Source organism: Oryzias latipes, chromosome 17 (genome assembly GCF_053564925.1).
Source record: "Oryzias latipes strain Hd-rR chromosome 17, Olatipes_Hd-rR_3.1".
In the NCBI taxonomy this organism is placed as follows: domain Eukaryota; kingdom Metazoa; phylum Chordata; class Actinopteri; order Beloniformes; family Adrianichthyidae; genus Oryzias; species Oryzias latipes.
Window position 1 is genome coordinate 20,467,964 of NC_136253.1, and position 25,565 is coordinate 20,493,528.

The 25,565-nt window shown below is 40.0% G+C and overlaps 1 protein-coding gene across 2 annotated transcripts in view; it reads right to left on the bottom strand.

Moving 5' to 3' along the window:
* Positions 1-24,760, bottom strand: part of LOC101174135 (low-density lipoprotein receptor-related protein 8) — a 134,709-nt gene extending 109,949 nt beyond the window's left edge. For both annotated transcript variants that reach the window (XM_023964993.2, XM_023964992.2), the window contains exons 1-2: positions 24,554-24,760; positions 23,869-23,985 (exon numbers count right to left, since the gene is read on the bottom strand). In XM_023964993.2, the coding sequence (XP_023820761.1) occupies positions 23,869-23,985; positions 24,554-24,620 (184 nt within the window). In that variant the 5' untranslated portion in view covers positions 24,621-24,760. The remainder of the gene's footprint in view (positions 1-23,868; positions 23,986-24,553) is intronic.
* Between the last annotated feature and the right edge of the window lie 805 nt (positions 24,761-25,565).

Consider the following 25,565-nt stretch of genomic DNA (forward strand, 5'->3'; position numbering starts at 1 on the left):
ATTAAAAAAAAAACTGTCCTTAAAATGAGGTACTTTAAAAATCAAAGCTGAATGTTAACATAAAATGATTTACATAAAACAGCTGTTTGGTGATTTGAGGACTGAAATTTTTTATAATGTTCAGTGTTTTTTTTTCCTTTATGAAAAAAAGTTTGCACTGCCACAGTTTATTTGATACCCAACTTAGATCATTACATTTGAAACAGTAGGAGATTTGCTATTAATATCATGTAAGTCTGTGTTCAATCCACTAGGGGTGTGACGATAACAGCACGTTTTCTTTTTTTTTTTTAAGTTTTGCATATTGTGCGTGATTGGAACTATAATCAACACATTAAACGTATTCATCTTTGCTGATGAGTTACTTTTTCTGCTAGTCCTGTGTTCAGACTTTAAGGGCTTCTGCGGGGAACCTTTATTACTGTTCTCCTTCACTCCCTGTGCGGCTGCTCTCACTCCCTCTACGCTGCACGCAGCTCCCTCTTCTTACACACACGCTCGCGGTTTCAGCAGCACATACACATCCTCATTCTACAACAGAAGTTTCCGTCTAGCGAGGAAATACGACAAATTTACTGCGTTCTAATTTTTAATTTCCATTGTATTCATTTCCATTACAAGGTGCGTGCGGGTTTAATACTGTTCTCCTTCACCCAGTAACACCAAACATGAAAGCGCACTCTTAGAGTGCGATGACTATAACTACATGTTTTGTTTGGGAACTATTTTGTGCAGCGCATAGTTACGTGTCTGTATAAATAAAGGCGGAGCCTCCTGCCCGATGTTCTTCATGGGTGTCAGGCTTCATGGCTACCGGAAAGTGTCTGCAGTCTTGTTTATTACTGGGCAATGTATAATATTCTGAGAAGATGTCTGTACCAGAGAGCACAGGTGAAGCCACACGTGCAGCTCGAGAGCAGTCCATTGCAGAAGAATCAACACGCACCCCCAACACACTTGTGCGCTCAACTACCTTCTACACACGCAGCGAGCTATATAGTATATATAGCTAGTTCATTAATTAGATAGGTAGTAGTTAGTGGTTACTGTTATTTGTTGATAAAGAATACTGTGTTGTAATTGTATTCATTTGCGACGCAGCCGCGCCCCCTGCTTGTTCATCACCCCGGTGATCAAAAATCCCACACCGTCACAGCTCTATAATCCACATTCCCATTTAATACCAACAGCTTGGCAGAATATTGTAAAATCAAAAAGGATAAAATTATAATTTCAAGTAACACTATGATTTTTTGCACTCATCTTTAAATAAAAAAATATTCCTAGGTTTATGTTTGCAGTTTCACTCAGAAATAAAATGCCAAAAACAAAAGTTTAAAACAAACTGCTGCATCTGTATGGATGAGCATTTACACATTTCTATTATGTTTAGTGACCAGTGATTCAGTATCAATCAAATTGAAGTTTTTGTTTGATTTTATTCTTTACAACAGTCAACACATCAACACTTCTGCCATTCTATCTTTAACTTTTTTTTAAATTCAAATAAAACGCAATTCTATTTGATGATACATTGTCCTCTACAAAAAAAATCTATTGTATTTGTGAACTACTGCAGGGTTTACTAAATAAAGTGCACATTTCTGATAAGTTAATCATCTTAAAAATGTGTTCACACATTAATAGTGTTTTTGTATGACTGCATTTTAAGCAACATCTTATGATGAGGTCATGAGTGTTTATTTTGATGCTTTTTTATTTCATACATAAATTTTTGGATTGTGTTTTGAAATAACAGAGCAACCAACCAAAATTCAATATAGAAAATACAATTCATTCCTTTAAATTTAATTTCTTGTAATTTTTCATGCAAAAACATTTATTTTTTTGTTAAGGTCAGAATTTAAACTTTTAGAATGAAAGTCCCATCTTTTTCAAGTTTGGTTTACTAATTAGTTTGAAAAAGTTTTCAATTCCGAAACTAAAATTGTTTACTAAATGCAAATTTGAAACAGAATTGAAATTATATATTGAAATAAATGATAAAATGGCGTTTATTATGACTGTAGAGTCATAAAGGAATGGCTTAAGTGGGTTGAATCTGAAGGTCAAATTTAATTCTCAGTTTACTGAGGATGTGTATCGGAAAAAACACAGAATTTAAAAGATCAGACACTTTAGCATGTGGAACGAAGGACTCATGGATCAGAGCAGATGTCTGTTCCATTAACAGACATCTGATCAATACCTGAATCAAAGCTGCTCTTCCTTCACTTCATTAGGAACAATTTTTCTTTTGCAGTTGTAGATGCCAATTTAAAAGAGTGGATTATAATACATTTAAAATTCCTACAGATTGACAGAATAAATCAAAGTTCAGTCGTGCAATTATTAAATTTCTCACTTTACTTGAAAAACTTAAATGTCTACTGAATATTGCATTTAAAAGGTGCAGAAAACCTGCACAAAAAGGAAATGAAGCCTTTTCCCTGCAGGACTGAGATTATGCATCTTTTACTATCAAGTGTCTGCTGAAACACTGTCTCTGTGCAGACCAGATTGTCTTCACAATTCTTTGCAGGTAGTTCTTTTTACCCATTAAACAGTATTATTTTAACAAGCAAGTGCAATTACATCCTTTAAAATGTTCAATCATTTGTTAATGGCCATTGAAAATGAATTACGTGTGATTCGGATGGAATGAAAATGTTAAAGCATGAAAGACATGAGGAAGGACTGATGCAATCTAGAACTCTGCTTTAACATTTATACTGTATTTTCATCAGCATGTAGATCATCAGATCAAATAAGATTTACCATAAATCAACAGATGAGCCAGATATATATTTGCACTGCACTTTCTATGCAGTACAGTGATTTCAGTACTTGTGCATTAGCGTCACGCCGCTACACATGTCTGTCAGTTTTGGCTTGAACTACCATTGTTGAGGCTGTAAAACTTTCTTACAGTTGCAAACCAATGTGTAGGGCAGCAAGCTCTGACTCTAACTGACCATAAGCTGTGCAGTGACGGAGGCTGATGCAAAGCAACCCAGATGTCTTTGTTTCTAAGAGCAGAATGTCAAAGTTGACCTGCACCTTTTTCTTTTTTTTACTAAAGTAATGAGAGTGACCACATCGTCCATGGCTGTTTAATCCTACAGGGCCGCTATCCCACTTCTTTTCCAGAATTTTTTCACATGTGTTCTGTTAAAGTGTGGATGCCATGCTTTGAACAACTTTGTCAAATAAAAAAGCCCTTTAAACGCTGATTCTATTGATACCAATAGTTCGCGTCGAAAAAAATCCGAAGCATATGAATAATAGACATCTTTCGAAGGAATCAGAGATTTGGATCTGCCGCTAGAGCGCAGGCTGGAAGTGAACCCGATATGACCTGTGACGTCATGAAAGGCGTTGATTTTCGCAGTTCCGCTTCGGACAGCATGTAAACAAAACCGGTAGTCTTCGTTTCTCTCGTGTTTAAATCTGTTAATCATCAACATGCCAAGTCGTTGTGTGGCAGCTGGATGTAGCAATACATCTACTGAAAGTGTATCTGTGTATAAAATTCCCAAACAAGAAACGCTGCTGAAAAGGGGAAAGTTCAAGAAGGTGGACGGCGAAGGATTTTTCCCTCCAGATCTGCAGGAGAGAAGTCTGCGTTTTCGAAGGGACAAAAACCGGGACACAAACGAAGAATTTTGAACGGAGAGTTGGGAGGAGGATCTTGGCTTCTGAGTCGAGGAAAGGCGGGTGAGCTGGAAGCGAGCGAGCCGTTTTCTGGGTCGGAGAGGACGGCGCTGGAGTCGGGAGCGGAGGCTGCTAAGCTAGTGTGCATCACGATGGATCACATTGAGGCGAAGTAGTCGTGTTTTCTGTTGTCCTTGGATCCAACTGGAGTATTTCAACGCACTCAATGTTTTGCAAGAGAAGCAACAGGCCTGCAACGTTTTTTTTCTTTTGCTTTTGAGGTGCCGGTACCGTGAGTAAACTGAACTGTGTGTGTGTGAGCGCGCGCGCGCGCACGAGAAAAGGTTTCAAACGGGTTCAAACGGGTAAAACTGTTAATGTTCCACAGTTGTTAATGGTATACAGTGACTTTGTTAACTAAAGAGTAGTACCATCTGGGAAACTTTTATTTTGTGACATTTATTTTGTAAATTGGGTTGAAAACCAGTGTTTACCTTTGTTTAGATTAGGCCAAAAGGGGACATTTTGAGTATATTTTAGGGTAAGTGGAGTAATTTAATTTTATACATTTTTTAGACTTACTGGAGTCTAGCCGAATCTTCATGCTGGCTATCGTCATGATCGGCATGATCACTAGACCTACTACTTTCTGCTATATCCTCCTCACTTTCGCAAAAGGGTTCGAATCGATACGGTTGCAAAAGTGACTCATCATCATGATAATCTCCGCAACTTTCCTCTTCATCTTTCTGTTCATCTGATGATAAATCGCTAATAGAGACGGTAGCATCACTCTGTGCTTCGCTATCGGTGCTAGCCATGTTGTCTGCCTTGTCTTCCTTTCGTTACGTCACAAACAGGGCGGCGCGAATTCGGCGGAATGCGTGAAGCCGGCGGCCGTCCTCGTTGTTTATATTGCGTTTTTCGCTATTTATTCTTTTTCGAAAAATATTAAAAACAATCGCAACATGAAATAGAAACTATTTACTATATTTTGGCTTATTAAAATAGGCCATGTCACCCACACTTTAAGAAGCTGCAGGAGCAGGGATGTTTGTGAAAGGAACAGTGAACCGTTTTCCACATTGAACCCAGATAAACTCATAACCTGAACAAAACATGTGAACATGTTCATTCAGTGTCATTTCTGGAATAAAGTTAAGGTCCAGGCAACATATATAAGATTTGGTTTGCTATAATTTACTGAAAGTATTCTAAAATATAGTTCTCTCGTTTGAAGTAACACAAAGAACACTCAACCATCAACTAGTATCGTTTATGAAGAAAAAGGTCTTTTACAGTCTATATTTGTAATTTTAAGAAAAAGTGATTGACATCAAACCTTACATAAGGGTTAGGAATACTACTGTAGCTAGAACACATAAAAAAATCTGTATCTAGGTTATATTCTACATCAGAAAACATTTTTTTAAAAGCTGATGAAAACAGATGAATAGTAGGATTGATGGAAATTCCTTTCCTTTTGAATTCTAGAAGAAAAAAGGAAAAAAAACTGTTCAGTTGAAAATTGTTTTACCATAATTTTAATCAAGATTTTTAATCCTGCTTTTCTGCAAAATAAAGTTTGTGTCCATACATTACTGTGTTTTTCCATTGCATCAGGAGTTGAGACATCAATTAATTACAAAAAAAATTGTTTTTTTTTCTTTTCGTTGCTTGTATGGTTTAAGTATTTTTTTTCTAACAAACCTAAGGTAACTGAAAAACGTGTTTACAATTACTAGTGGATGTCCACTTACTTGAATTATAAGACTTATAAGTTTTTGAGGTCTTCTTGTGTAAATCTGGAAACTTTCTCAAAGATCTTTACTTTTAAAAGATGAAAAATAAACTAAATGGTTACATTACTATTGAGTGCTTGGAGCATTTTTATTTAAGCTCCTTCAGCATTTATATATATATATATATATATATATATATATATATATATATATATATATATATATATATATATATATATATATATATATATATATATATATATATATATATATATATATATATATATATAGAGGACTTTGCAAAGAGGATGGAAATGGCTGTAGTCAACACTTACTTCCAGAAGAGAGAGGAACATAGAGTGACATACAGAAGTGGAGGTAGGAGTACTCAGGTGGACTACATCCTACGTAGACGAGGTCATTTAAGAGAGGTTAATGACTGCAAAGTGGTGGTAGGAGAGAGTGTAGCCAGACAGCACCGCATGGTGGTGTGTAAGATATATATATATATATATATATATATATATATATTTTATTTATAAACTCTTTGGTGAATCTCTCCAGTTGTCTATATAATTGCAATCCTCTGACCACCCTTATCTATTTTAGGATATGTGCGAGACAAGTTCAGCAAGTTCTTAACAACCTGCTTCCGCTGCATGTCTTGAAAGCTTGATAAACAATGAAGATGGCTCATCTTTGACGAGGCACAGTGGTTACACTAATGTGGCCTGGTGGAGTGATATGGACGCAGAGGCAGCGTCCATACGAAGTTTTCAACACTGGTGACTCCATAGCTCAGCAGGAGGAGGTAAATGAGGCCACTGAGAGTGAAGACAACACGCAAAACTCATCCAGTCACCCTGAATCATCAATAACAATAAAGACGCCGCTGTCCTGGGTGCTGTATCATGGCTGTTTGCTCACCATTCCAGCTGTTCTTGGCTCTCTCTCTGACTTTGGCTCGACATGAGAGGGGAATATTGACCTCTATAGTTCTGGGATAAACAGGCTCACTTGTGCACAAAGAAAGAAAAACTTGCAGTAACACTCTGAATCTCATCACTGCTGGAGCTGTGGCAACGATTCACAAACTTGCCTGATGAGTCCCAGAAAATAGTCCTTTTCAGCACAATGAGTCACCAGATGCTACATTCTTCCAAGTGGACCTGCTCATTGTGTCAGTTTGGGAATGGATCCAGCGGCATGAGTCTTATTGCCCCTCGGCTCTCCTCCACCAAAACACTTGTCATGTGCTTCAGTTAAAATTAGACATTTTGCCATGAAAAAAAAAAAAAATTCCAGAAAACCTTTTTTATAACTTTCTGTCCTAATTATATATATTTACTAAAAATACTTTTGGATCCTAAAGCTGCTGACTTTTATGTCAAAGCAGGAAAACAATGTTTTGAAAGTCATATTTCAAATATCATTTCAGATCAGCTTCTGTTTCTCCTATAACATAAGGATCAATCTGTGTCCCTGAGCTCTATATTTTTAAGAGTTTGTCTTTGGATTATAATCTGCTTTACAAACCCTCAGACATTTTTTTTCCTAAATATCAAGTGTGGTTGAGGGGGAGTCTGTGACAGATGTGGGTGAGAGGCAGGAGCTGAGTTTTAGGCATTAACATTAATTCCTCCCCCCACTGTAACCCGCAAACACTAATCTGAGCTAATGGCTCAATTGGAGCTCCAGATTCTTAATGATCACTTTGGTAGAGCTACCTCAGAGACATGCAGAACGCTGAGCTGGGGGACGGCAGACAAGCATTTTAAGGCCAGATCTGTTGTCTAGTAACAACTAGTGGACACAAAAATCATCCAGTCAATTTCTTGTAAACACGATGTGTTTTGAAATTAGCGTTTTTAGGCCAAAATTCTGCCTTTTTTTAAACTTCAATAAACTTTTGGCAAAAGTGACTGCAGCTTAGTGCATCATCGACTTTTGTTAGCCGCCCATTAGATTTGAACAAATGTGTACAGATAAGTTTGTATCTAACAAGAAAAAAAAAGTATGCTCGCCAGAGGTGACGTTCATTTTGTTTCGCATTAATGTCCCAAATATAGAATTTTTGCTGTCTCTTTATGACACATCATCCTGCCCAATCATTGCCTGGTCTTCTATCTGAAACTGTAGTCCAATTGGAATAACATATTTTCTTTGACATAAAAGCTTTAGGATCCAAAAGTGGGGTGATATGCGGGCATAATGTTTAAACAAAATAGTCTGTTTCTGTATTTCTATAGCAATTGCTTTGATCCTTTTTCTCTAGAGATAACACTACAACTTTGATATAACCTTACTTTTCAATCGTTTCTGCGACCAATGTGAATCAGCTGATTCTGACGTGGAGAAAAGCGGCTATTTATGGCGGCTTTGCGCCGTTTGCGACACATAACTAACACAAAGTGATGCAAAGTGATGCAAAGCGACGCAAAGCCGCTTTTCTTTGCGAAAGAATTAGCTGATATATATTAATTACGTAAACGCTTCATTTCTGTAAAGTGTTTTTCAGCTCAAGGCTGCTGTTCTTTGCTTCAGAATCCGCTGGAATTTCGTTAATTGCGTCAACGGTTGAAGAGTTAGGGAAGTGGAAAGAATGTCTACGCAGGAGATAAAGCTTCAGCGTAATAAATAGGGTTAAACAGCAAAAAATCTTCATCTAGTGCTTCAAATGTAGATGATCTCCAATCAACTCAAAAATAGATGTCTGCTTGGTGTCTCTGTGTTGTTCTACCGGAGTTTAAAATATCCTGGCCAGACAAACCACCGCCTTTGCTCCTCTGTGCATGCCAGAGAAAATTTCCACTCAGATGCAAAGTATAAACCTGCCTCCTCTGTATTAGGGGGTTTGTAACAAAGGCAAAAAATAATCTATGTGATCAGTAAAAATGGCACCTCTCACAAATCTCTTTAATTGTGTTTTAACAACAATTAACTGTTTTTCTGATTATTTATTGCAGCTTTCCCAGACCAAAATAAAACGTCTGATAGGAATTTTCCTAATGCTTCAAAGTTTGCTTTCATTTTCATGAATCCCCTCCTTCTCAGTGGGACATTAACACAAAACAGTGTTAAAAATGTTCAGAATGTTAGACTTGCTCTGAACTTTCAATTAGAAGCACCGAGGAGAGCCAGTTCTTCAACCCCTTTTGAGATAATTACTAGAGTGCTCAGTCAGTTAACAGACAGATGCATTAGTGGGACACACATGTTGGAAACAAATGATCAAATAAAACAAACATATCTCATATATTGTCTGTTAAACTCCCATTACATACCAGGGATAGACTTACTTTTAGAAAAGTTTTTTTGTATTGGAGAAAAAAATAAGAATATGGCTAGCTACAAAGATGTAAAAAAATCAAAGATGAACTAGAAAAAAATGTATCAACAATTCTATATGATCTCTTGTGTTTAATAAAGATCCATCTAGAATTTGAGGAAAGGATTTGGGCAGGGTTTTCTAAATTCAAATCTTAATCCGTATTACCTGAGTCCACTTTGCAAAATGAGCTGTAGTCATGCGCTATGTTAGTGTATTTGATCTACAATGAGCTCATTTTGTAAAATAAAAGTGTACTTTTCTTTCTCATCTTAATCTTTTGATCTATTTTCTGCCGTTTAACAAAATGATCAGTTCAAATGATCTGAAGTGTTTCAGTTTTTACTCTATGAAATGTTTTTTTAAAAGCCTGGTTGTCTCTATGCTAAAAGAACACAATGGCACATTTCATTTTCAGATGACTATTCAAAGTGAGTAGCATATTTAAAAAAATCAATTGGTCATCTCTATCAAGTTTGTCATGGCCATAACCAGCTTGTAATATTTGTAAAGTTCAATGGAAAAAAAAACAGCACTGACATTACCTTTTTTTGTCAAGCAGCAATTTCATCCAAAACGAATTATTGCCATACAAAAGTTTATAAAAAAGAACACAAGGTTTGAGCCTATAATGGCATATTAAAAGCTGCAGGAAGAAACGGAAAAGTAGCTAGAGCCTAAACACAAATGGGAATGCACTCGTGCAAAAATTTAAGGATGAAAAGCAGCTTTTATCTTCTGTACACGGAGGAGAAATGTGTAAAAGGCAGATGTATCAATACAATCTCCTCTTGTGCCTGGAAAAGATCGATCTACACGACTCATTTATATTCCCACAGATATCAGGCCTTCTCGGATTCTCGTTCGACTGAAAATGGACAAAAGTGGTTAAGAAAACGAAATGGATCTGTGTGTTTTCTTCAGGTATTCTGATTGTTAGAATTTCAGTGTTTGACATCATATTCTGCCTTTAACAAATCTAACAAAAAAGGCTCCTAATGAGCCCAAGAAGTGAAAACACATAAAATAATTTCAACTGGTCCAATGAAAAAACATGCCTCATTGCGCGCAAAGATAAAGGAGTAATCCTTTCCATGCTGTGTACAGTTGTCAAAAGCTGCACAGATTATACAGAGAATATAAAAAGGTACACAAACAATCTCACAACACACCCTTGCAGATCAAAATTCACTTGATTCCCTCTTTTTTTTCCGCCCAACAGTGTTTCACCCATTTTCATGCTGCTGTCATTGTGGTTTGAGATCATTGATAAAATCAGCTCAGCTGTCAAAAAAAGAGACTCAAGCTAACACAGGCACTGTAGTGTAAATAAATGTGGTTTTACTCTGATTATACAAGAACTAGACAAATCTTGAGTTCATTTCATAACGGGATAACACATGGCAGAGCTGCATGAGTGGCACTTCGTGAAATTATGAGCAAACGCTCATGTTTCCTTGGTAAGGATTGTCTAGAATAATGATGTTAAAGGAGAAAAAACTAAAAGGCAATTTGTGAGTGTGACAGTGACCGACCTCTAGATGAACCCTTCAGTGTCAAAAGAAACAAAAAGCTTGAGGTTTATTATGGAGTTATGGCTCTTTTTTTTTTTTTTTTACCAGAATAACAATTTTTGAAAACCCTGCTAATGTCACTTCAAGAGAAAAAAAACCCCAGATAGATTTAATAAGAAGTCTACGACGGAGTTTTAGGGCCACGGTGAGGAAAAAAAATTCGGGCCAACGTGGCGAGATTAAAGTCGTCATGTCGACTTTAATCTCGTCATGACGAGAAAAAACTCAACACAAAGTTTCGAGAAAAAACTCGTCTCGTCGAGATTAAAGTCGAAATAAAGTTTCGAGATTAAAGTCGCAATGTTGCGCGCGAGCGAAAAAAACCTCATAAATTTACGAGATTATTGTGGAAGTGAGCAGCACGCAGAGCAGCAGGTGAACGCCGCGCAGCAGCAGAGCAGACCGACTAAACGTAGTTGAACAGGTGAGCTGAATGTTAATTGATAACGTTCCAAATGTCTGGAGGCTCATTTGATTGATTTACAAGTTATTAAAGTTTTATTTATTGATGGTTGGTTTGCAGGATCACTGCAGCTCGATGAAGCCGTTGTGGGTACCGGATGTTCTCGGGTTGCCGGATGTTCTCGGGTCCTTCGGGGGTCCTTCCAATGAGTTATATCACTAGAGGAGACATCACGAGGAGAGCACCGCCATCTTGGTGAGGTCAAGTTTTGAAGACCAAACCACTTTTTATAACATTTAATAAAGAGCTCTGTTTTTACTTTCAATCAGTTCATTATATGAAAAAGAAGAATGGCTTGAAATTGCTTAGTTTTGTTCAGAAATACAAACTTCACGAGTACCCCTAACTTAACTAGTATTAGACTATTTAGATTTTTTCTATGTTCCTTTATTTTATTTTACTTATGTTTTTATTTATTTGTGTGTTATGTTCAGTAGCCGCGGTTACATGGGCAGAATATCTTGATCGGATCAATGGTCGGGTTAAAATTCACCCGTGCACATGGGCACAGAAAACCTTTTTCCGATTAGAACAAACGTTCCCATGGCTCACGCTTTCGTTCGGAATGAATAATCTGGGCATGCGCATTGTGCAGTAGTGTAAAATCACCCGGATGCGGAACTAGATCCCGTTGTAAACAAACCGCTGCCACAGAGAGACAGCATGTGCTGCAGCTCCGTAATACGAGACGACCTTTCAAACGTGCTTTTATTAATGTCATGAATATTATGAAGCGCCTGTTCGCTCATCGTTATATTTAATCTGTGTGGTCAGTGCTGTTTTGTGAATGAAACAGCTGGAAGAAGGCTGAGGACAGGCTAACACGGGCTAACAACGTTAGCCTTGATGGACACGAGAATCCAGGACCGTGCGACAAACGCAGCAATCTGCATATTAGCGCACATAAATGTCTGGAAATAACAGCAGCCTTTATTTTGTCGGGACACAACTGGAAACACAAATCCACGTGAAACCCCGCGACATTTATTTCTGCTCTGATTTCTGCTCTGAAAAGTTCACACAGACCGCCCCAACCAAAGCCACTCTGAGCTAGCGGCCGGAGCTCAGTCTGTTCGAACACCGTTCCTCCTGAGTCCTGCAGCCGCTAACCCAGAGCGGCGGCGCGGCTCGCAGTCTGGATTCTCCCACACATAAAAAAACGCACACGTAACAAAGCATCCTCCCCCCTCGGACACAAAATTATTAATCCAGCTCCTCTGTTCACTCGGGTGCCAGTGGACCGAGTGAGCGTCGGGGGGTACGAAGCGCCCCTTCCCCGCATTCCCTTCGTAAGGGGTGTAAGAGAGGGGAGAGCCAGCGGGGCGAGAGCGGAGCGGCGCTTTTCACGGGGCGTCCGCAGAGCAGCTGGTCGGTCCCGTATGCGCTCCAAAGCTTTATCTCAGCGAAACACCGTCTATGCGTGACGTAAACCAGAGCAGTAGTGACACACGATCGGAATGACCGTTTACATGCTCCACGATCGGATAAACGATCGGTATAACCCACCTATCTCAATCGGAAAGAAATTCTGATCCGAATGAGTCTGATCGGGGCAGAGTATTCCGAACGGGGCGTTTACATGACACATTTTCTTTCCGATCAGACGTTCATTCCGATTACTTTTGCCCATGTAAACGCGGCTAGTGTTTCTTTTTCCCCCTCTATTCTTTATTTTCTATGTTAATATGTTATGTTTGGCAATGGTGACTGATCTTCGAGGCAATATTGATTACATTGTTATTGTTCGTTGTTAACGTTAATGTCATTGTTAATGTATGATACCGCAATTGTCAATAAAGTTTTTTTTAAAAACTTAGCGACGTTAACTCATTGGTCGTGGCAACTTACAGCCAATCAAATAGTGTGACGTCATCATTGGTCGAAGGACCCCGAAGGACCCCGAGAACATACGGCAACCCGAGAACATCCGGTACCCACACCGGTACCCATACCGTCATCGGTTGTCCCTGCAGCTGTTTGCTTGAATCCTTTCTTCCTCCACCAAAGACAAGATCTCTATGTTTGTGTGATGCTTCCGTCTGAGGAAGAGAAGCACTTTTTGCCTTTTTCAACGTTGTAATGCTAATATAACAGACTATTTTCATTCATCTTTGTTTTTTAATGATCAAACGGGTCGCTTCATCTGCAGGAGGGGGCGTATGTAACACTGTTTACTTCCGCATTGGTGATCGGATGACAGATTCATGACGTAATGTGACAGATGAACTTCAGGTTATGTGAATGAAAAGGAGAATAAAGGCTGCAGCGATCCTCTACACCAGGGGTCGGGAACCTTTTTGGCCAAGAGAGCCATAAACGCCACATATTCTGAAATGTAATTTCGAAAGAGCCATACAATAATGTAGTGTCCTTTTCCCACACTGAGGCACGGAGACTTAACCTCTTTTAAAGTTCTTTATTCTGATTACTGCAGACCGCAACAAACGCCGTTCAATTCATTCAGCAACTCCTGAATCTCTCCCGCCGAGACGAGAGAGCTTCTCCCAACTTTATATTCACCCGCTCCAGCCCCTCCCATTTTCCTTATTCGGATTAATCAGATCTCTGCTTGATCGATGCGTTCCATGAACTCCAGAACTTTTAACGCGGCCCAACAGCCATCCAACTCAGTCCGCGACAATTTGTTTAAAACTAAATATACAAGTGAATGTGTGCATTTGATTTAATTTCAACATTTTTAAAGTACAATAAGTCTGAGGATTCTTTTTAATAACATTGTTATGCTGTTGTTAATAAATGATGAGTATTTCTCGTGGTAGTTTTGCTGATGGTCTAGTCTGGTTGATACGTGGTGAGTTTCTTCTTCATGCAGGCGTTGAGACTTTAAACGTGATCGTAGGCCTGAATGTTCTGTAGATGTGAGACAGACTGCTCACATGCAGACGCGGAGCCAAACACACACTCACACGCTGCAGTGAGTGACGGGCAGCGGGTTTTAGGTTTTTACAATCCCTGCGCGATTCACCTGCTGCCTGTCCCCACAACACCTCAGCCCCACCCTCTGCTTTCTCCCTCACACATCCCGTCCTCGCATCTGCGCGCTCTTTCTCAGAGACGGGAGCGCGCAGTTTTAGGCACGGTAATTCACAGGTTTCCGGGTGGTACAAAATCTGTGAAATAATAGATAATAGTAACTGATAGTGGTGGTGCAGATTTTTTTCTCCAAGCACCACTACTACTGCGCGCCTCTGGCATCGCATTGCGCCCGAGAAGGACTGGTCTAATGAAAGAAAAGAAAAAAAGTATAATTAAAGATTTGTCTGCGAGCCACATCAAAAGAGCCATATATGGCTCGCGAGCCATAGGTTCCCGACCCCTGCTCTACACCCAAACGTGTCTCTGAGCTCCTTATTTTACATATGAAAGTCCGCTTTACCGACACCGAACCCCGGAAAGACGGCTACACGGAAAATAATCTGATTTTGAGTCGCCAAAAGACTCAGAATCTCTGTTTTAAACCTATAATCCGGAAATAAAGCTTCACAAAAGGCTCCACATATTTCATCTTCAAGCGATGCTCCGATAAACAGACAACTTCGGGGTTTTCTCCTTGTTAATCTATGACTTTTTTCCCGTAAATTTACGAGTTTTTATCTCCTAATAAAATTTCTTTTTTTTGGTGGCCATAAAACTCTGTCGTAAACTCTTAAATACAAAGCCACTAGCTCTCTAACATTAGCCATAACACTGAATATTCCTGAAAGACTCAGCTTCACTGCTCGCGCGCAACATTGCGACTTTAATCTCGAAACTTTATTTCGACTTTTACCTCGACAGGACGAGTTTTTTCTCGAAACTTTGTGTTGAGTTTTTTCTCGTCATGACGAGATTAAAGTCGATATGACGACTTTAATCTCGTCATGTTGGCCAGAATTTTTTTTCCTCCCCGTGGCCCTAAAACTCCGTCGTTGAAGTCAAACTTTAGGTTGGAGGTTAAACTTTCTAGCTCTGCCAGGGAATAAGAGAACTGTCAATTTGGAACAGATTTTTTGGTGTTAGCTACGAAAAGGCATTTACAACTGCACTACAACACTCCCTGATAGTCCACCATGTTTGGAGACGGGTAACCTGCACTCTTATGTAATAAAATAATCAAAGCCCTAAATTTACTTTGAAAGTGCAATAAATAATGTAAGACTTAAGGGTGCAAAAATTGATTGACTTAAATCAATGAATCGATTTATTACTATAATCCAACCAGATCGCTCTCTCCGAGGCAAGTTATTAATGTTATCAATCTATACCATTAAAATATCATTTTAAAAATGAAATAAATTGATTATATTGATATTGATATTGAAAAATACTATTTGTATTTTCAATCTATCCTCCCAATGTTAAAGTGCCTAGGATAGCGCAAGGGTTACGCATCGGTCGTCCACGTCTTGAAGTTCCCGTTGAAATACTCCCGACTCTCATTCTCTGTGCAGGATTGCTGGATAGTGTCGCAGTTTTCCAGCCCAAAAGTCATCTGAAAACCGTCCAACCCCAAAAAAAAAAACGCCCGACCTTTCTATGACTGCCGACCATTGGGGGAGGGGTGTTCTGGAAAATGCACGGTGTCCTCCTCGCTAATCTCTTGGAGCTCTTCTCTGCTTTGTAGCTAACATAGCTCCGCTGTCTGTGCTCACAGATCGAGTCTGTCGTCACATCTGTTCGCCTTACACACAATCACTGTGGCGGCTCCCAGGATGCGAGCTGGCGGCCAGAAAGAGACCCGCTGTGGAAAGCAGAACCAGCCTGCTCGGGCCTCCTGCTTATGATATTTTTTATTTTCACGGAGGCAATAATTATAAATCCTCTATATATCCTCTCCGGTTAACCCGGGCGGGACAGCAAGCTTTCAAACTCGGTCAGAGAGAGATGGTAAAACCGCTGAAGCGGCCATCATTAAGGGAGCGGAAGCTGGGACTCTCTCTAGGATGATCCCATTAACTCAAACATGGAAACTGGATTACCATGTAGAACTCTTCAAAATAAATACATCTGATCTCTCAACATTCTCAGTGTCTTCCATGCATTGTAAATGACATAAACACAGACACCGCTCCATGTGGCTATCAGGCTAAAAATATTAGCTGGTAGCTTCTCCCACACGCAGCCTGGTGCGTTTATGGAGCTCCAGTACATAGAAGCTTAGTGGAAATCCAACAGCCACCCAGCCTAACTTACACCGCTATATGTTCATGAGAAAATGAAAACCGTCGAACTGACCCTAAAACCGGCATATTATGCCTACCCGCCCAAAGCCATTTTTACCCGCAAATTTAGAACCAAAACCGTCCAGTTTCTGGCAACACTGTCGATGTGTTGAGGTGCATACTTCCACCTAGTGTTAAGGGGTATGCATTGCGCCATCACGTTCGCTTAACCCTTGTGCTATCCTAGGCACTTTAACATTGGGAGTTGGATATTCTACACCCCACAAGACAATGCGCTGAACCTTTTTTCTTCAATGATTTGTGATCTTCACTGGTGTCCATGGATTACATGAAATCCTCTTCACCTTACACCTTTGTCATGGTCAGAGGAACACGTCAATGTAAGAGTGGGGTCATAGGATAGCACAAGGGTTAAGCAACTTCAATCGATGTAGTTAGGGTGCTGCTGCTTATGTCTGAGTAAAGAAGTAGCCAATCACAAAGGTGTCTCTGCCTTGTTTGGTTTGGTTGACAGACAGACTCATTCTGCTGAAAAAGCTCATTATGAAATAAATAAGTCATACTGAAAAACAGCAATGTAAAATAAAAACAAAGCTACTTTGGAAAATATTGATTTTGAAATCTGAGGTTCTGAAAAAAAACATAGAATTATAATAATATTCAACATGATTAAAATGAATATTTTAAAATGCTGTTTAAAATAATGCACAGGTTTTTGAAGCAAAATGAAATATATTTAATAATATAATGGCTAATTTAAAATCTGTGTGCAGGTTTTTCACAATTTCATGATCTTTTTATATATTTATGAGATATTTATTGGTTGATTATGTGATTGCACAAGATCATATTTATTCATTTATTTATGAACAGTTTGGGACTACATTATTTAAACGGAGTCTATTAAATATGATTGCACACATGCAACCTTAAACTGCAACAAGATCAGATTCAGAAAGCTCTTTAAGGCCGTGTCCCTAAGTACATTTTGAGCATTTTCCACGTTTGAAATTTTGGTCTTTTGTGACGCATGCGTGATATACATAATTCATAAGTGTCATAAGTTTTCAAAAATGTTTGTCAGTTGAGATTTACGCAATTTATCCATATTTTATGTAATTTACATGCAATTATTAGGTAAATCTTACATATCTGTGCGTGATATTTGTGAGATCCATATGCAAATGTGTTGCTTTCCACGACCGTTCCACGTATGTCTAACGGACTTTTCATGCATGTACCACCGATGCACAACTCTTATATGGGTATACGGCGCACATATGTTAAAATTACATAACTGACGCACGAATCTCTAACGAAATGCATATAAACACTGCAATAATCACGCATGGTTAGCGTTCAATGTAAACTTGCGTGTTCTTTGCATAGTTTATTTGTACTTCTTCTGTTGTTTTAACGTGGCTCATTTGTGAGATATTTGTGAAAATTCTACATAAAGACCAAATTTTTTCTCATTTTTTTCTACATATATTCACTTATGACCAATTTTCATCTGTGGACTATGCGCAAAATGTACATGGTGGCTGTCTGACACGGACTTTAGTTTCGTCCACCTGCAGCAAACCTGTAGACTGTATTTATGTTAAGAGAAATTCCAGAGAAATTTCTCTGCTCCTGAAATTTTCCACAACTTGCACAATTAGTAAAAGAGTAGCAGCACTTCCCAACAATAAACCCAACAATGCAGAAATCAGGAGGTTAGATTGGGCATTAGGAGAGGAGGCATGCGGTTTGCTGCTGACTCTGCATCCCAGAGGAAAACAGAAGAACCGACTTTTAGCCCAGCATGACTTCCCTGCAGGTATAAATGATAAATTCATGAGTGCGGATGAAACAGATTATCGCATCTGAGGATGAGAAGAGAGCAGCGGACATTCTGGACTTTAAAAGTAAGACAAATAGGTGGAAAGTGGGTGATATGCGTCTATAATCAGGTTGAGGATTAAACGGCGGCTTTGTGCCAGTTTGGCGTAAATCTGACTTTGAGAATTCCAGTCAAGATTCTTTTGTTTCCTCTGAAGCTGCAAACTTCAGAAGACAGAAGAACAGGGTGACATTGCCTCTCATCCTTGTAAGAAATATAATGCAAATATTAAAAATGTTATGGCTCAAACAGATCCAAATGTGTTCCCTAGAAATAAAGTAGCTTATGGACATACATTTGCTTACGGAAATTGTTGCTTGCGTGCTTTCGTGAGTGTAGATCGTGCATTCTCACAAGCGTGAGTCTGTGCAGTGAGTGGCGGGTCAGCAGGGAATACAGTTTGGATGATGGGGGATGGTGAGGTGGATGGAAACGTGGAAGTGCAACTGAGGGTGGCAGTGGTGGGGGATGGGTTCAATAAAAACGCTGGAAGAGAAGAACATTGATGATGTGAAAAGGAATGGGAGACATATTAGTGTTCGAGTTTAGCAACCTGCTCCTGTGAGGTCAGACATGATGCAACTTGGGGGGGAAAAGGGGGTTGCGGCAAAGGGTTTCTTTGCTGTCAGCAGATTTAAAGCAATAGTCTATTGAGCACCTTCAGTCAGGGGATTCTGGAGCTTGGCATTGAGCTATAAAATAGACCATTGTGAGGGCGAGGAGACTAATAAGATTTCATCTTTGCTATTTGTGCATTTAATCTCTAATATGGAAACATGGCTGCATTGTAGTTAACATAAATCTGCACAAATTCATGCAAAAGATATATGTAATACAAATCCATACAGCCCTCCTCTTACAGCACAACTATTACAGGATTGTAATAGTGCAAGACTGTGCAGGCCTTTAAATTTAAGTTTGTGGAATATGTTTTTGCTCCATAATTAATCTTTTTTTACATGTCTTCATTTTGTTGCATTCATCTGCGCTTATTAGCTGAGGTTTGAAGGAAAAAATACATTGAACAGGATTTTTAAACGTTTCTTTTTTTAATTTGGCTCAATCTGCGTTGCCAGTTGAACTACTGACCAAAACTTAACTTTTTTGTGTACCTTTATTGTCACCCTGCAGTGGAAAACTGCTTTTTTGTCTTTATTAATGTGAACTTCTACAATTTTATCTTTATGAATTGCGCGTTTGCACAGTTTAATTTACCAGCTATGTTATTATATGTTTCTTTAGTTAATTTAATAAAATATTAAAAAATACAAGTACGGGTAAGCTTTGCCCCAATACCTTAATGTAGGAAATAGGTAGCAAGCCAGACTAAGAGTGGTTTTAAAGAAACCTATGGATAAATTAATAGCCACATCTATTATGCTGTCTTGAATGACATCACCAGGGTCCCAATCTGTAGCCAGGCCAAGTATTGGGGCTTGCAAGGGGGCACCTGGTGGTCAGACATCCATCCAGCTGCGTTCAGTCCAAAAAAAACTACGGGGGATAGTTGTGGCATGGGGCCAGCCACAGAAAGGAGCGCAAGGGGCTGGTGCTGTGTGATCTGGGCAGCAGTCAAAGGCAGGTCCCTTGATGGCCCAATCCGCAGAGATGGAATCTAAGCATCAGGCCACAGATTGTCACCCCACTGAGGGGGATGGATCCTAACCTTCTGCAGAAGGCTAGATGTATTATGAGCTCTAAGACACAACTCTATGATAAGAGTTAGACTGAGGTAACAGTCTGATTTGTGTTCGCTCATTGTCCCCCAGGTCTACAGAGTCCTGGATAGTAGGGCAATGACAGAGGCAAAGCTTTGAACCCAACACTTCCTGGTGGCAGGTTGGGGCACCCACAGAGAAGCAGGCTGGACAGACCAAAACATACAGTCACTCTGTGGGAATTTGTAGCTGAGCTTCAACTCCCATATATTGGAGAAATTGGAGTATTTAACCAGGTATAGAAAGGCTGAAGACTTTAATTCAGAGAGGACTGTGTTTTCCATCTCCACTGTCAATGGAGCTGTTTATAGCTGTGGCCATAAGGTATCTGGTGCCAGTCAGAAATGAGCCAACCCAACACCCAGGCTGAAGTCACAGAGATAGTCAAGGAGTTCCACGGTGGTGGATGAGTTCCACTCTGAGTGAATCAAATTTTTAAAAGTTTTTGGGTTGTCTTGTGTAATTCTAAATGTAAACATGTGAATCAAATCTGTTCTAGAAACTAAAACAGATGAGAGCAGCGGGGAAGACTGGAGAGAAGCACATCTCTCTGATGTGGGCTACAGGCAAATGAAATCATAGACACACACATGGTGCCTTGATGTTATTTTTTTAATGCACCACTGCAATTATGTCACAGTGCTGCTCAAATGAATACCCTTAATCCTCATATTGGGGTCGGCTGTGGTGCAGAGGTAGAGGGGTCGACCTCTGATGGATTGATGGCAGGTTCGGCTCCCACCTTGTGCATCCATGTGTCAAAGTCCCCTTGGGCAAGGCACTGAACCCCATAATGCACTTTGTGGTTGAGGCCAACGTAAGGCACTGGAACCACCTTTGCTGTGTGAATGTGTGGGCATGAATGATGGGACTGTTATTGTGAAGCACCTTGGGCTTTAATCAAGGTAGGAAAGCACTATTTAATGATGGAAGGGTTCGATCCCCGCTCCTCCTAGTCAACTGTCGTGTCCTTGGGCACAATACTTCAACCTCCCTGCCTCCAGTGTGGCTCCACTGGTGTGTGAATGCGTATGAATGTCCCGGTGATGGTCAGAGGGGCATAGGCGCGAACTGGCAGCCACGCCTCTGTCAGTCTGCCCCAGGGCAGCTGTGGCTACAACAGTAGTTACCATCACCAAGAATGAATGAGGGGTGAATGAATAATGGACACATTTGTAAGCGCTTTGAGCGTCTGGAAAATTGCAGAGAAATCTAATCCATTATTATTATTATTACTATTTAAGTATGCCCCATTTTCTGTTTACCCTATTAATATAGAATGTTGTGAGTTTGAATCCCAACGAATCCATTACTTATTGCAAACTTGAAAAAAAACAGATGGCTAAAAACAAAGCAGCTCTGTGCTCTCCAGAGGGGAGACCACAAAGTGAACTCAACTGGAATTATGCATCTTTAAAACACCTTGTAATTTCAGACATGAAGCCAAAAACCTTTTGGAAACTGGCAAAGATGACGTCTACTATGATATGTTCACAAAAGCCTGTATTCCCGACCTATCAGTGGTCTAACACTGCAAGGACACCATTTCAGGAGCTTAGTTTTTGCTCAGACAAACCAACCTATGCCTCCGTCTGCCCACGTAGGTGCAGCAACCCACACAAGGCCAGGAAATGTGCACCGAGTGAAGGCCAGCCGCTGTTATTGTGGCACGTAAAGCTGGACTGTCTGAGCTTAAAAGGCTTTCAGGGGGAGTGTTTTCACTCAAACCCCTAAATGTGTCAGTGGAGAGCTGGGGGGGGCAATAAAACCTCACTAACAATTTTCCGTTTGATTCATGAAAGAAATGCAGAGGAAAGCCTGAAAGATAAAACCCAGGAGAGTAATGGTTTTCTCCACACATTAGCCGTGTGTTTGCGCAGGAAATCCAGGGACAGGGGCAAACATTGACCTGTTTTTCATTTACATGCCTGAGGATTGCAACTGCTCCAGACAAGCGTGAGGCGGGTGTACACTGTGACAGGTCTGCGTGGTTCAGTGTGTGGGAGGATTTTGGAGGCAAAAACAACAAGGGAAAAGAAAAAAATGGCAGCAAGATTTTACAAAGAGAAGCAGACAGCACAGGGTGCACATAAAAACATAGCGAGGGTGCAGAACTTCCTCCCGAGTCACAATTAACCCAGACACAAAGGAATGAAGCTGCACGCCGAACGAGCAAAGCTTTGGCACAACTTCACTGCTTTCGGCGCAATAACTCTTCCAAAATGTAGGCCACTGGCACACAGTCAAAAAGGAGGCTGTAGTTCCACTAGTCTGGCACAAAACAACACAACCAACCAGCATACAAGTCAGGGCTGCGCCAGACAGGTGCAGCACAAAGTCTGTCTCTCACCTGGACAGCTTTTTATTTGAAGATGATTGGAAAATGGTTCCACTCAATCAACCCCTCACTTTAAGAAAACATGCTTTTTTTTCCAGAGGAGATGCATGAAATTACGAGCTGCCAGTCTGAGCCCCAGGCAAATACACCCACACACAGACACACACTCACATTTTTATTCAAAACCTGCCGTTGCTTTGTGTCGCTGTAAGCTCTGTTAACAAACAGAGGACAAAAATGGATACAATGCAAAAAGGGAATACACACAACTAAGAAATGCTGGAAAAGTGCAGGTGTTTCCTAATCTGAGAGTCGAGCCTCATATATTATCCACAGATCAAGACAGTCTGCATGGTGATCTAGAAGATTTGCATGTTCTTGTATTAAATTATTTATTGTACTTTTGCGTATATATTTTATATGGCTGCATGTTGAGTCAAAAACTGCTTAATATTTTGGTCACATGGCCCATTCAGGTGCTGTGGATTTTTGAGTTGTCAGGGACCATGAAGGGTCTTAAGACAGGACCAGCTGCAACTTAAAGGGAGCGCAGGTGTATCTTGCAGTTAGCAAGTTGCAGGGACATCATGAAAATGGAATGTACCATTGTTGTGCGTGTGGGTATTATGGGTATTGAGCAGTATTTGTAAGGATAATGCAAGTTGCATGCACTTAAGACGTACGGATGATGCTGTTGTGCGTTGCCCTTACGCCACTTTCTAGCCGTCAGTAAGGTACAAGTACTGGCTCCTCATACTGACCAAGAGCAAATGCCGCATCCCTGGGGTGTGCAGGTGATACGTAAGGGCCTGTAGGACACTCACACAAACTACACTCTGTTTAATTGGGCAGCACTACAGGTCCCTTGCAAAGTGCGCAGATTTCAGGGGGTTAAAAAAAATAGAAAAATCTATTTGACTTGTCTGCGTCTCACCTACGTCACCCTTACATGTTATTCACTAGAACCTGTCACCTGCAGTATGCCCATAGAAAAAATGTGTATAAATAATTTTTACTATACAGGTTCACCCAGTGGTCTACCTCCATGCCTCATACAGGTTTCTCCATTTTTCACCCACAGACAGTTTGCATATCCACCTGGGCCATTTGGGCTATTGATGAGATTTGAGTTTGTCCCGAAAACTGCCAAGAGAGTAGTTAAATTAGGAAAGGTTGTGTAATGAGGAGTTGCAGGTTCTCAGATATTTACTCAGAACCACAGTTTTAATCATAGTTTTCTTTATAAATGTCCTCTGTAATGAGAAAAATGCAACAAGAACATGTTAAAAACACCAAAAACACAATTTTCAATAGAGTGGGTCTTTAAAGCGAGTTGCTTCACTTTGGTATTTGTCCCTCCTAAGTGTGTGTTAAAAAAACCAAACTAATTAAATCCCAGTAAGGTATCAGTATGGAACCATCTCAGTGTAACACTTGCCTTAATTTTCCCTAAAACATGGTAAAAGCCCTCAGTTAGGTGGTGCTTTCTTGTTCAGTGACAGTTTTAAGGACATTTGAGACCTTTTGTGCTTGGTAATCGTTTTATTTTAAGATTCTTGTAATCTAAAGATTCTTGCACAAATACTGCAACAACAGCCTAAAATCCCCAAACTGTCCATTAAGCTTCCCTATAATCCATTTTCAATACTTTTCTGGAAAGCTGACCACCCTAGTTTTGTTATGCAATTTAGTTTGGAAACTTACTTTTCATCGAGGCATTCCCACTTTGCATTGTTTTTTGGTTTATTTATGGTTTTCATTTCTATTTTCAAGAACTTGTTTTAATTTTACAAGGAAACTTGACTCAAATTCACCTTTAAAAATCCCATTTAAAAAAAATATTGTTCCAATACCAAAAACTGCATTCAAGTTGGATCTGATCAAATGTTTGCGGGTCATTGTGACCCATGTTCTCATTTGATGTAGTTTCTCGTCTTCGTCAGTTTGGTTTGAGCTGATGTCCTTCCTCCCTGCATCACTTACGGCAGTTCTCCTCATCGCTGTTGTCTGAGCAGTCGTCGTCGTCGTCGCACCTCCAGATGGTGGGGATACACCTCTTGTTGTTGCACTGAAACTGTCCATCCTCGCATTCATCCGTCCCTGGAAGAACAGATCAACATAAGGGGGTGAGAGAGGAGGAGGAGGAGGGGATCAGAGGCCAGATGATCTGCTAAAGTAAACGCTTGTTGTTTCATTTGCAAATGAATGCCTAATTGTTATGCAGCATTCATGCAGGTCAATTAGAGCGCGCGCGCGTCGTGCTGTGTTTTCTCTCCGCCCCTTATCGGGATGTGTAACAGTTTCTCCCTCAGAGGAGGAGGCTACTCTGAGCTTCACACACTTCTTCCAAACGTGAGACCGCCTCTACAGACAGACTGCTGCTTCGGATGCAGGATGCTCCAGCCGGGGAAGCACCTGCCGCGCGCGCAGTGAGCATCCACACTGAAGCATCCCAAACATGACAACACAGACTCGTGGGCAGGGAAGCCGCCTGGTTCCGCGTGCATTATTCAGAAAAGTGGCCTCCTCTTGCACCTTTCTCGCTCCTGCTGAAGCGCTGCTGAGCACCGGGAGCGTTTCAATCAGCCCCGCTCCGTCCAAGTAGCATTTCATTAACGAGCAAACATCACACACGTGCGCAACAAAGAGGCGCGAGCGCCACTCTGACCTTCCGAGGAAACGAGCCCGAGGAAGAACGCCTGAAAAAGTAGCAGTGTCCTTAAATCCGTCCACATTTCTGGAGGAGCTCCGTCACATCCACAAAACAAAGCCCGACAGACGCTCCTGTAGCGCCGCGACGCTGCCGCCAGACTCCGCCGCTAGCTCCCCCCTCTCTGCCCCTCACTGGCTGTTTATCGTGACGACACAAGTGGGCGGGGCCCAGCCACAAGCCACTACAATAAAACCTGAAACGGCATAGAATAGAATAGAATAGAGTAGAATAGAATAGAATAGAATAGAATAGAATAGAATAGAATAGAATAGAATAGAATAGAATAGAATTGTAATACCTACATAAACTGTCAAAAAGTGCCTATAATATACTGTACTATAAGACATGGAAACCAGAAAACTTAAACAGAAAATTGGGAAAAATTTCACCCACACGACCTTCTTATTTAAAAAATGAAACATTTATATAAATAACATAAAAAGAAGCCTTGACTGAAAGTCCATAAGCTTTCCGGTGCAGCAGATATGTTAATGAAGAAACAATTATTTGTTTACTTTGTTCCAAAAAAAATATGCTTAAAAAATAACGTTGACTAATTAACAAAATGAAAAAAAATGTAAAGAATTAGTCAAAATCAAAAAATAAAGCTTGTGGAAACAGAATTTTCATTGATTCAAATTATTTGGTGACAGAAAAAACCCAAAACATACTAAGCACAATATTTCCATTTTCAAAAACACTGACAAACAGGTTTTGGAGGTGATTATTTAATTAAATTATTTTTTGTATAAACAATGATAAGACTTCTTACAATTAATATCTTTTTCTGTTCTTTCCATAAAATTGTTCGAATACTTAATGCCACTTTTATCAGTTGCAGTCAAAAACTTATAACTACCTCAAGGAATTCCTGCTCACATTTTGAAATTATATAAACTCAACTACAAAGTTAATCTTATGTAATTTGATACAATTAAGGAAATATACCTTTTTAAGTCTTGGGTTT